This window comes from Sabethes cyaneus, chromosome 3 (assembly GCF_943734655.1).
Source record: "Sabethes cyaneus chromosome 3, idSabCyanKW18_F2, whole genome shotgun sequence".
Lineage (NCBI taxonomy): Eukaryota > Metazoa > Arthropoda > Insecta > Diptera > Culicidae > Sabethes > Sabethes cyaneus.
The window spans coordinates 92,533,040-92,546,429 of NC_071355.1; the positions used below are offsets into that span (position 1 = coordinate 92,533,040).

Genomic DNA, 13,390 nt, shown 5'->3' on the forward strand with positions numbered 1-13,390 from the left:
CAATCGAGATTGGTATGATATGTCAAATTTCGAAGCAGGAATATAAATGGTCTACCACGAATTTAAATGATTCTCTATATTCACAGAAAATAAATTGTGTTTCTAAATCGACAACCAAGCAAACTTAGATCATTGATTGTTTTATGTAAATACAGTAATTGACGCATTTTTAGACCCATTTCGGTAATCGCTACTTTTATTTTTAGTGTTTGTTTTTATTATAGTTCAAATATTACAGGTTTCCCTACCAGCACGTTTGTTACAAACCAGTTGTGGTAATCGATATATGACCAATTTCAGTCATAAATAAATTGTTACAACTAGAAGTGCCTAAGTGCGCTACAGGGGTTACATTCAAAAGATTTATTACTCTAGTAAGTACACTGCATACAGTTAAAAAGCTAAAGTACTAGAGTAAACTAGTAGATCACTCGAAATTCGATTGCTGCTTATGCCCAGAGACTCTGATTAATAGGTCATTAACTTTTCGTCGGATAGGCCAATTTCGGAAGCAGCTTTTGGGCCCAAAAGCGGGGTTCTGTTTATAGAAATGTATTCGCTGCATTCTTCTTGCCAATCTAAACACAGCGAATATATTTTCATGAACAGGTATTTTGTCTCAAACAAAAAAAAAACTGCCTTTGAAATTTGCAGAATCGATGACGACTAGTTTCACCTTCAATTGCTCGTGAAATCGGTCTAGTATATATTGTAATGAGCTACATTATATAGTATAGGTAGTAAACATGTAGCACGACCAACCAGGAACGCATCTTAGGCCCCGTACAGAGTAAACGCGACAGCGACGCGACACGACTTCGCTCTCATGTTGCTAAATGCACAGTCCTGCTTCGGGCGAAAAAGGGCTGCGCGTATAACTACAGTAAGGAATGTTGCGTCGCGTCGCATGTCGCTTGCACTCTGGCAGTACCCTTAGCAACGAAGCAGGACGCATCTTAGCATCGTTTAGCAGCTTAGAGCCTGGGTGTTTCGAGCTGTATCAAGAACTCGTCTCCATTCTATTTTATCCTTGATTGCTGGTCGCCAATTCCATTAGCGTCTCAGCCTCGCAAGTCAGCTTCGACCAGCTCGAGCCATCTAGCACGATGAACCTCTCATTTCCTAGTGCGTCACTAGACGGTGCCGAGTTGCTGGCCCACCGTAACCGCGTGATTTTGGCCAGGTGTACGATGGAAATCTTTCCAAGCAGTGCCTGTAGCTCGTGGTTTACCTGCCCGTGAAACTTAGTTTGTACTTCACGGCTCTAACCGCTTTCAGTTTGTATTCCTCTAAAAATAGTCCGCTACACCTTTCGTTCGCAACACAAGTACCTTCAGTAGGAACGGTGAGACTCCGCATCATCGACGTGATTTTCGGCAGTCCTGGTCTGATAAGAGACTGTCAGACTGTCAGTAGACAATGGCTACACTCACAGTGACCATCAGGCGGTCCGCTATGGTGTCGGTCAGATAACGGGCTGAATGTCGAGTAGCACTTGTTGCTGCACGCGCAGCGCTTAATAGCGGGATAAAAGCTAGTAAACGAGCCTGCTTTGAAGGGTTATGTGATAGTGCCAAGGCGAACCCGTAGGGTGATGCCTACAGGGTCGTAATGGCAAAGTCCAAGGGCGTGTTGGCGCCCGCTGAGCAAACGCCAGAGATGCTAGAGCGGATCATCGAGGGCCTCTTTCCGCGCCACGAGCCAAGGCCCTGACCCCAGGCCGCTGAGTCGTCCCACGGCCGAAGTTTCAGTATCTCAGACCATAGCGTAGGATGGTCGGCCTCCCAGCCGAACATCCAAAGTAACGTGGGCGACGGCGGTTTGGAAGTCGGGGAGGAAGTGACGGTAACGAACGAGGAACTCATTGAGATTGTTAAATTCCTAAAGGTGAGCAAGGCACCGGGGCCAGACGGTATCGCGAATATGGCCATTAAAGCGGCTATTCTAGAGGCTCCCGAATTATTCGGGGCAGTAATGGGTAGATGCCTGGAAGATAGCCACTTCCCGGACAGATGGAAGCGACAGAACCTGGTCCTATTGCCGAAGCCGGGAAAACCTCCGGGTGTCCCCTCGTCATATAGGCCGATCTGTCTGCTCGATACTGCCGGCAAGGTACTTAAGAGGGTTATCCTTAACAGACTCATACAATACACGGAGGGTACAAACGGTCTGTCAAGGAATCAATTCGGCTTCCGAAAAGGCAAATCTACGGTGGATGCCAACTTGTCTGTCGAATAATAGCGAATTCATAAATTAACCTGGGTTCGTGCTAACTCGAACCCGAAATTTATGAACGATACGGGCAGTTTGACAGGTCGACCCGTAAACCGTAATGCTAGACAGTTTTAACCTGCGCTTCAAACTGAATGCTGTCAGTTTAACCGAAATGCAATCTCGGTTGATTTATGAACGCTTTGACAGCACTTCGATTAAAACTGAGTGCTAATCGACCTGAGCCAGGTTAATATATGAATTCGCTATAAGACAGCCGAGGTGGCAATCCAGCCCAAGAGGACAGGTATCCGTTATTGCGCAGTTGTCACGCTCGACGTGAGAAATGCGTTTAATAGCGCTAGCTGGGACTCCACAGCCAACTCGCTTCGGAACGTCCAAGCGCCGGTGTCGCTGTACAGAATTCTGGAAAATTATTTCCATAATCGTGTGCTATGCTACAACACGGAGGAGGGTCAGAAATGCGTTCCAATCACCTCAGGGGTTCCGCAAGGTTCCATACTGGGCCTGGTGTTGTGGAACGTCATGTATGACGAGGTGTTGAAGCTAAAGTTTCCGGTAGGGGTGGTGATTGTCGGCTTTGCGGACGATATCACCTTGGAAATCTACGGTGAATCTATCAGGAAGGTTGAGTTGACGGCTGCCCACTCTATAAGTATTGTTGAAGATTGGATGCGATCCAGAAAACTGAACCTAGCGCATCATAAAACGGAGGTTATCGGGGTGAACAACCGCAAGTCGGTGCAGCAAGCAAATATCAGCGTCGGGGACTGCACTATTTCGTCAACGCGGTCCTTAAAACTCCTGCAAGAAGGCTTCCACAGTTATTTCGGCATTATCTCGTATGATGTCTAATAGCTCTGCGGTATATGGCAGCAAGCGAAGGCTTTTAGCCAACGTGGTCCAGTCCATACTCAGGTATGGCTATCTAGCCAAGCTGGAAAGCACCCCAAGTAACAATTTGGGTTTTATTACACTCTTATGATGGCATTTAAGACCAAAATTGGTCTTGAAGACCACCATAAGAGTACAATAAAACTTACATTGTTGCTTGGGACCTATCGTCTCATGTGCTTAAGAGTGGCGAGTGCGTATCGCACAGTTTCACATGACGCAATCTGCGTCTTAGCGGGTATGATGCCTATTGGTATCATCATCAGCGAGGACGCAGAGTGCATCAAACAACGTGGAACTAGAGGCATACGGAGTACCACAAGATCGGCCTCGATGATCACATGGCAGCGGGCATAAACTGATTCCACGAAAGGCCGGTGGTCACATCGACTTATCCCGGAACTATCCGGAGAGGGTCAACAGGCGCCACGGCAAAGTCAACTTCCACCTGACACAAATTCTGTCAGGGCATGGTTGTTTTAGACAGTATCTGTACAAGTTTGGGCATGTGGAGTCCCCCGCGTGTCCCGAATGCGTGGACGTTAAGGAAACTGCAAAACATGCTTTCTTCATATGCCCTCGGTTCGCGGGCGTGAGAAGCAACATGATGGCAGTGAGCGGACAGAACACTACTCCGGATAACTTAGTCCAAAGGATGTGTTCTAGCTCGGACGTCTGGGGAGCGGTCAATGCGGCTGCTACCCAGATCGTACTTGAGCTACAAAACCGCTTGTTTTGACTCGTCATATCACCCCCTCAAGAGTGATGTTGAATAGCATGCAGAATAAGCCGTCACTTTATTACAATCCTCACCGCGTCTCGAAGGGACTCAAAAGTGTCTCGTCAGTGTGCCCATACTATTTAGACCTTATTCAATAAAGCAGCTAACTAGGTCTTCTGGAATCAACTACCTAACTACTAGGTTGAGGTTCAGAGGCCGTTATTGATTAGCATTACCAACGCGCATAACCCACACGTAACACAACTGCCCAAGACATGATGTAAAAATCGTCATCGGAGAACTCAACAATCAGGTTGGACAGGAGAAGTAATACGGACCGGTTATTAGAAGGTTCAGCGCACACTCGCTTACGAACGAAAATGACCATCGACTCATTGACTTTGCCGCCTCCAAAAATATGGCTATACGAAGTACCCACGTCCGGCATAGCCTCCCATATCGGTACATCAGGAGATCACCACAACAGACGGACTCGCAAATTGACCCCGTTTTGATTTGATCGTCGTTAAAAGCTATCGTGGTGCAAACTTCGATTCAGAATTTCTGACCACTACCTTTTGATGGTTAAAGTGCGCCAAAGACTTTCCGTTGTCACCAACATTCGGTACCGTCGCCCGCCACGGTATAATTTAAAGTTACCTGAAGTCGCTATTGAGTACGCGCAATACATTGACACCGCGTTGCCGGGCGAGGGTGAGCGTTAAAGCAGCCATCAACAGCTCAGCGAAAGGTACTACTGCGTCAACGTAACGACTAGTTCGACGGGGAATGCCAGAGGATGTTAGACGAGAAGAGTGCAGCCCGTCAAAACGTGGAATGATACAGACTGATACGCAGACAGCAAACCCCGTTTTTTCCGGAATGACAAGCGCCGCGTGAAAAAAATGCAAGGACATGTAACAGCTGTATCGATCTCAGGAAACACGTAAATCCTACAAGAAACTGACCGCCGCTTGTGCCGCGAGCCGAAACATGTCAGAATAAAGACGAAGGGATCTTGTCAGATGAACGTGAGGTGATCGAAGGGTGGAAGCAGCACTGTAATGAGCACCTGAATGCCACGGAAAAGGAACACCAAGACAGCACGGAGTATGACTATATCAGTACGGTGGATGATGGTGATGTGCCGACCCGCACAATACGTGAAGTGAACGAAGCCATCAAGCAGATCAAGAACAACAATGCAGCTGGCTTATCAAAATAGGCTCGGATAGGTTGGCTACCTGCTGATAGTTAAGATCTGAGATAGAGAACCGCCACGGAGGAGTGGAAGGAGGGAGTAATATACAAGAAGGGCGACAAGTTGGAATGTGAAAACTTTTGAGTGACCACCATTCTCAACGCCGCCTATAAAGTGCTATCTTAGATCATCTTTCGCCGTTTATTGCCGCTAGCAAAAAGTTGTCAAGCCGGCTTTGTGAACGGGCGATCGACAACGGAATACCAAGTACCTACGCATCACCTATTCATAGATTTCAAGGCCGCCTACAAAACTATCGACCTTGAAGAGCTATGGAAAATTATGGTTAAAAACGGCTTTCTCGGGAATCAGTTTCCCGATTGATTAAGGTCACAATGGATGGTGTACAATGCAATGTGAGCCCGTTTGAAAACCGCAGGGGAATTCGACAAGGCGATGGTATTTTCGGTCTCCTGTTCAATATCGCGCTAGAAGGTATTATGAAGCATGCGGGTTCAAACATGCGTGGTACGATCTTCAATAAATCTAGCCATTTTATCTGTTTCACTCACGACGTAGACATTGTCGGAAGCACGTTACAGCCGGTTGCTGAGCAGTATACCAAACCGAAACGTGAAGCAGCGAAGGTTCGATTAGTGGTGAATGTGGCCTAAACCCAAGTATCTGTTAGCAGTAGTAACCGAATGCGATCGGACAGGCAATAGTGTGGTAGTCGACGAGGACGAGTTCGAGGTGTTGGACGAATTTGTATACCTCGGGTCGTTGATGACGTCGGATAACAACTGCAGCAGAGAAATACGCAAACGTATTCTTGCCGGAAGTTGTGCTTACTACGGACTCCACAAGACCCTAAAGTCTGGCAAGCTCTATCCCCGTACCAAATGTAACACATATAAAACGTAAAATAGTCTTCTACTGGCACGAAACGTGGACAATCGTCGACTGGAATTTGAAAGCACTGCCGTTTTTGAACGTCGTGTGTTTAGGACCATCTTTGGCGGTGAATGTGAGAACGATGTATGGAGGAGAAGGATGAACCACGAGCTGGTACATTTGGCGAAGCGCAGTTTAGCGAGCTCAGTATCTAGAAAGTTGCTAAAGCTGGAAGGGTACAATGGGCGGGACATGTTGCGAGAATGCCGGACAACAACCCCGCAAAATGGTGTTTGCTTCGAGTCCGGTTGATACTAGACGCAGAGGTGCGCAACGTATAGTACTCGATGGTTAGACCAAGTGGAGCAAGACCTGGAAAGTGTGGGATATTCGAGAAATTGGAGACAGACAGCCATAGGCCGAGTTTGTTAGTGGAACATTGTTTTGCAGGTGAAATCCAAAAGGAAATCGCACGAGGATAAGTAAGTACCTCAGAACATACGCGTGCTACCCTCTGGCGGACAGGAAAATTGAGCGAACCCACTCAATCAAACGCTGTGATCAATTGTCGCCAGAATCCTAAGTGGATTAAGTCATTACCTATTGTACTCCGAGGCATGAGAACAGCTATTAAAGAAAATATGTAAATATCGTCAACAGAGACCACCTTTAGCACAACGCTTCGTATACTAGGGAAGTTTATGCTGAAGATTTTTCGAGGTGACCGGCTTCGGACAGAAGTGTCGTTCTTTCGAAATCAAATGTCGACATGAATCGCTATTTTATCGTGTAAGAGATTCGAGGACGATCAAATCAAGATATAATTTAATGGGCAGCGGTTGACAGTTGAAAGAGTAATTGTAGAGTATTAACAGGAAACTAGTGACCAGATTGCTGAGCAAATTGAAAAGGATCTGCTCGAACAGTGGTGGTATATCCAAAGCACGATCAGAACTACAGTTAGAGAAATACCACAGACCTGCACGTAAATTAGTTCGATGCAAAGTGTCGGCAAGCGATAGAAGAGAAGAACCGCGCCAGAACTCACATCTGTAACGTGTAGAGCAGAGGAAGTTATTAAAAAACTAGAACTACGAGAAGCTTCTGTAAAGTGTTCCACGGTATCAGGAACTGAAACAACCTGCCGCCGTTATGTGTAACGACAGGGAATGGAATCTGATTACCGATCAATTAATTCGATGTGATCATAGACATTGAGAATGACGGACAAACTGTGGACCTGTCCACCAAAGACCAATCCACCTACTAGGAAGAACGATTCGTTCGTAAAGCTTTTCAAGTTCGGGAACTATACTGTGCTTTCCAATGGATAATGCTAAGGGTATTCACTGATAAAAAAAAAATCTGCGGGTTAGTTGAATTTATACGATCCTTTCACAAGAAATGCCACTGTCTCGTCTGTAGTAAATATCAAGGCCCAACTCCCCTCAGCTGTGCTTACATAGATCTCTCTCTGGCATGCTGTTCCAAGGCCGTCGCAGATGACACTCTACAGTCATGAATCATGAAAGTTTGAGAAGACCGACTGGCGTGGTGACTGGGTGGGTTTGGAATAGGAACCAGAAATCAAGCTACAAGGGCGAACATGGAATGTGGCACAACGGTGTGTGAACCACTTAGCGTATCAGTTACACAAATGTGCAGATAAAGCCAGACAAATAACAAAACACATTGATTTGCAGTGGGCTATACATGTAGTGACCGAGGATGCTGGATGAGAGCCAGCTATATTTTGTAAACACCTCAAAGAAGGTCGCCATTTTTGTGGCAGATCCCTTGTAATTTGGAGGTGAGGTGGGATCGGCATTGGATTGAATAATCGGGAGGCAATAAAATTTTAATTTTAAAATATCATTTCGAGATTTTTGGACCGATTACCCTACATATTTGCTTGATACACAACGTTTAACAAGCGCTTTACGCAACAGTAAATGACAAAGTTCATGAAAATAATAATGTAATAGAATGAAATGAAAGCTATGCAAAAATCTGAAATCCTTTGGTTTGTGTTTTCTGCTCTGGTTTTTTTTGTACAAAGTTAAATAGGAGTGTTAGTTGATAATGAATGAGCAACTGGTTATTTGCTAGTATATCAACATTCGTCTACAAGCAAAATTGAATTCACTGCCTGTAACTTGCTTCAAATAACCTTAACTATATATAATTTTGCAATATAATCAAGCAATCTCTAGGGCTAATTGTGCTAGGGAAAAAAATTATGGCCGACAATTGCCAATGTTTGGTTTGGGTTTAGTAACTGCACGCTATTGAAAACATTCATTCGGAACGCGCAATCTGCAGATTATTAAGGGTATTGCAACTGAGTAACGTAGAACAATGACACACGCTATGTTCGAAGGCAATTATTATTTAACTTTCATGCACCTCAGATTTTTCTTCACAGGATGTTAGTATTGGTCAAAACAATTAATTTAGAGAAGGTCTTAAAATATTCTATCTTGGAAAATTGAATGTGGGGTCGGAAGGAGTAATTATACCAAATTTTGTTGAAATCGGAGGTGGTCGATTACAACGGATATGATCATTTGAGAGGGAATGACCCCTATATAACCTTGAATATTAAATTTTGTAAAAAACCCAAGATAGAATATTTTAGGACCTTCTCTAAATTAATTGTTTTGACCAATACTAACATCCTGTGAAGAAAAATCTGAGGTGCATGGAAGTTAAATAATAATTGCCTTCGGACATAGCGTGTGACAATCAACCAGCGAAGGCGAAAAAAAAACCATCACCACCTGCCAAGATAGTCGTCATTCTGGACACCTGGAAAGCCTGGATCCCAGTCCCAAAGGTTGAGTTCTATTTCCTGACCTAATGTTGCATTAACTTCAGCCTATAAAACCAAAAGATGTTCATTTCTTAAACTAGCTATGAAAACTAATGTGGATTATATAATAGTTGGGTGAAAAATGATACATGTTGCGAGTTTCAACATTTTCAAGCGCAGAAGCGTTTTTATTATTGTTAATGACACAGTACCAACACATGCATGAATTTTGTTAGAACAATGTAGTCACCCAAACTAAAGCCCAATAAATGCTTATTATGTTTCTTTCTGTAAAAATACTTTCAACTGTAAATGTAAAATGAAATACAACAGTTAAATAACATCTATTTACAACGCGCCTATTGTTCTCGAAATTATTTACACTCTGAGCACAAAGCAGTAAATAAATTAAGGCCCCAACTCCCAGTGAATTAGCAGTTAACATTAAGTACATTTATAGTGAAAACTAAAACCGACGTTGGAGGAATAAAAATAATCTTAAAGGTAACCTAATAAATAAAGCAAATAAAACTAAACAATCTCACCTTCCCAGCAATTCGTCGTCACCGGCGTCCTTGTCATTGAGTACGATCTGCAATTGTTGGCCACTTTCCGCGTGGATAAATGCCTTTTGCAATACAACATAGACGATTTTTGGGGCGTGTAGCGAATTCGGAGCGAAGCGGAGTTGGTGTTTGGTGTTCAGTCAGGAAATAAATTGTTTTGGAAAATTGGATGTTTTTTTTATGATTGCGGTGGTTGTTGGCGTAGATGGAAGGATTGGTTGTTTAACATGTGTGTAAGAAGAGAAGTTTGTAAAAAAAAATGCAAATTTCACACAGATACGTTACGTGCTTGACATATCTTACGCAGCACATGGTTTTGTCTTATCGAATGGAAACCGGAATGCCATGAAGTTTTGGTGGTGGTTGTTTGAAGCGTGTAACTATGATAGCTGCATTTGTATAAACAGCATCGCTCGGGAATACGTAAATTAGGTAAAATAACGGAAAAGTAATTGTAAATCAGAACGACACACCCCCAAAACTTACGCGATTCTTGGCTCCAAACATTGGACGGTATGTTATGAATGGCTCGTAAAACTACGAAAATAAAACAAGAATCAAAAACATAATGGAGATAATTGCTGAAACTAATTGCATGGATGCAATGGTTAGTTACTACTGGCTAAACTACTAGCACTGGATGGTGGATGCAATTTCTTAATCCTAACAGCCAAAGCTTCTGTGAACGGTTGAAGTTCCACTGATTAAATTATTTGTATTCAACCTGACTGATCTGTAAGACATTTAAATCGGTTTACGATCTTTAAGTCGTACTTCTAATTGGTTTTGATAGTTTTATCTGATGATTAAAAAATATTAGATAAAATGCCAAAATTGGTGCCAGCCGAATTATAGTGGAACGACTATAATCGCATGAGGTATTTGGTGAACATGTATTTTAATGCAAAATGATAAATTATTATCATTAAACTATTTTACTTCGATACGGATCAAGTGATTATCCCCATTAAATTGAATTTGAAAGCTCAGTTTTTAAATATAGGTAATGGGAGAATGTTTAAAATTGTTCTTAAAACCACTTGTTTTATGTGTTACGTAAATGCCTATTATGGACTATCAATTTTTAAGACGGTTTCTAACACTCTACTATGCACTACGAACATGACGAAAGCAATAACAAAATTTCGGAATCTCATACTTGTTGAGACATATAGAGATAAGAATTAGACCAGAGAGTGCAAAATCTAGTTCTTGTTGATGTTTTGTTGAACTGACCCAGCAATGATAGTTCAAAGAATATGACCAGCACGTAAATAATAAAATACTTACTACCCAATCAACCACTATAACGTTTTAGTTTAGCCAAACTCTTAACGAATAACATGCGATCTATTCAAACAGGTTAATTTCGTTCTTAAATTCATTTAAAACTCGAATGAATATCTGCAGATATTGATTAAAAATGTAATATGAGGGATTATTTGGACCAATCACACCAGTCAGACTCTCTTTGGGGAACAAGTATTTCCCCCTCTGATCGAAAGTAGGTCTAGAGAGTATAACGCCATGATGTGGATCTACCTAAAAGCAATCAATAAACGAGCTTGAAACTCACCTCACACCAGTAGTCCCACTTGGGATTCACTGTGTTATCTATAGTTTGTGTACGGAACTGTTGAGCTCCAACCGATACAATGGCATACGGATCTGATTTTCCCTTTCCTAAAACGCTAATATCCTTCTTCATCAGGTCCTTGGCTTCGACTACGTGTATTCGCAAAACACCCTAGAACAGAAGTGACAATCAGTTGAATGCTCATCAACCTGCGAATTAATTCCGCTTACCTCCGGCTCTGGCATCTTGAGAGAAAGTGCTGGGACAGTGTCGTTCAGAATGATTGGCAGTTTGTTTGGCAACACCATAATGGCTGCCACCTGTTCCACAATAATTTTTCGCAGTATATCGCTTAGCCCTGGCATATCGAGCAAATCTACCACTCCAACCAGGTTGAAGTCGATGTTTGGATTGTTGAGGAAGAAAATCTGCAGGCCTCCGACCAGTGGCATCTGGGCGATTAGCGGTTTCATGATTACCCGCACGGTACCATGAATCTGGAAATCCTTAATTCCTCCTCGCAGACCACTCAACGAGAAATTGATATCACAATCGCCGGCATAGAACAGATCCAAATCCATAATAATTTCGTTTCGCGAAACGTTCCTGTCGTACACTTTCACGCCACCAATGCGGGGAGGCTATAATTATAAAAATACACGCAATGTTTTGTTTTAAAAATCACTCGAATCCGAATCGTAGCCACTTACAATTGTTCCAAGTATCATGCGGTCGAATTTGAAGCCATTGAGCTTGTAGCCGGCCAGCGCCTGTTGAATGTTTGGCTCGATTGACTCCTTGATAAGGTTCTTAGCGAAGAAATTCGCGTTGGGCCATACTTGTTTCAGAACCTTTCGTGGTGAAATGGAAAGAGGAAAACAAAATCGGAATAAATTAACTACAGCAACCGTCTATCCAATTACCTGTCCTATAAACATACCTTATTTAGCCATTCACAACGTTCGACATCCGGGAAGAAAACCTGGAAAGAATAAGAGTAATTTAAAAGTAATATTGTTTTATTCATTAACGGTTTTATTGGAACCATTTAAAAAGTTCCGGGAAATGTCGACTCGAATGAAGGCAACGAATTCTAATCGGCGCGCGGTTTAATGAAAACCATTTTTATATCAAATGGTAATCCTTTATGCAGAGATTCATGAAAATTACAACTTTTCTTCAAAGGCCAAGCATTTGAATGAAATGGTAAACGATGGACTATTTTGTGGTGTCATTTTGGGATAAAAAATATTTGGTGTTGACAGTTTATTTCACTAGATGCAATACACAACACAATTGAAAATGTTGGGAAAAATAAAAATATCTCTTCAGAGTGAATCTATTATTGCTGGAACGCTTTGTCAAGCATCATCAAGAGCGGAGCCAGTTGATACTGCGTAAATAAGCGCTGGAAAGTTGACAGATAGTGAAGAATTAGAATAACTATTTCGCGCCAATGACACGCGAAGGTTCTACGAAAGGGTGAGTTTGGTTCACATGAGGACTACACACCGAAACCTAAAGAGGATGCAAACCTGAACACAAATGAGCACCTCATTGGCAAAATAATGGCGGAACGAAAGTTAACCTAGAAGCACTCATGGACCATGAAAGATAGTAGCATAGTAGCTTCTAAGCATCAGATCTTCAAGACGACAAACAAGAAATCGGGTGGTTGCAGACCGACAGAACCACCGATAAGCACCGACTACTAGCAGAGCGCTGTGAATACGGTGGAAAAACACTGGTAACGCTGCTACAAGACTTCGGAGAAGGAGACGCTACCGGATGAGCGGATGGAAGGAATTATTCATCTTATCAACGAAAAGAGAATGCTAACTACCACGTACTAAGTACTCTCCCAGACCTTGTTATGCAAGTTGTCACCTCAAAAGATTCGTTTGGAACGATCAAGGGAGCTCGCTTCAGGACGACCAAATTGCTATTATTCGGTAGACTCTTTAAAAATGTCAGGAACACAGCGTAGTTACACATTTTATATTCACAATGCATGAATATGGACTTCCGAACAAACTTATGAGACTAGTCGAAGAACCTTTGGATCTAGTGACGTGTTTCGTGCGCGTCTCGGAGGCATTCTCGAGGCTCTTTAAGATGCGGTTGGTTGTGACAAGGAAATGGCATCGGTATTCTGCATGCTCTATTTAACATCGCCCTTGAGGGGGAATTCATTGAGCGGGTTTGAAAACGAGTGGCGCGATTTTCGGCAGGATTGGCTAAAAATAAATGGGTAAGTACCGGACCATAGTGCGATAAAAACCATTTTCTCCGCCAACCCTACCAGGCAGAACCAACCAGCAACAAAGCGGGTCAACGCGAGAGATGGCGAATTGTCAGACGCTTAAGAAACCTCCCGGATTTATATTGAACGACGACGACGACACACACACAAAATATATTTTAAATTGCAGTAAGAAATTGAAGCCACTGTGAAACTTTTGCAGCCGTTACATGTGCGTTGGATCGGCGGTAG

At 42.9% G+C, this 13,390-nt stretch overlaps 1 protein-coding gene across 4 annotated transcripts in view; it reads right to left on the reverse strand.

The window, feature by feature from the left end:
* LOC128744499 (extended synaptotagmin-2) overlaps window positions 1-13,390 on the reverse strand; it is a 35,538-nt gene that overhangs the window by 3,435 nt on the left and 18,713 nt on the right. For all 4 annotated transcript variants that reach the window (XM_053841555.1, XM_053841553.1, XM_053841554.1 and 1 more), the window contains 5 exons: window positions 11,837-11,878; window positions 11,607-11,747; window positions 11,127-11,537; window positions 10,897-11,067; window positions 9,300-9,382 (listed from right to left, as the gene is read on the reverse strand). In XM_053841555.1, coding sequence (XP_053697530.1) covers window positions 9,300-9,382; window positions 10,897-11,067; window positions 11,127-11,537; window positions 11,607-11,747; window positions 11,837-11,878 — 848 coding nt within the window. The remainder of the gene's footprint in view (window positions 1-9,299; window positions 9,383-10,896; window positions 11,068-11,126; window positions 11,538-11,606; window positions 11,748-11,836; window positions 11,879-13,390) is intronic.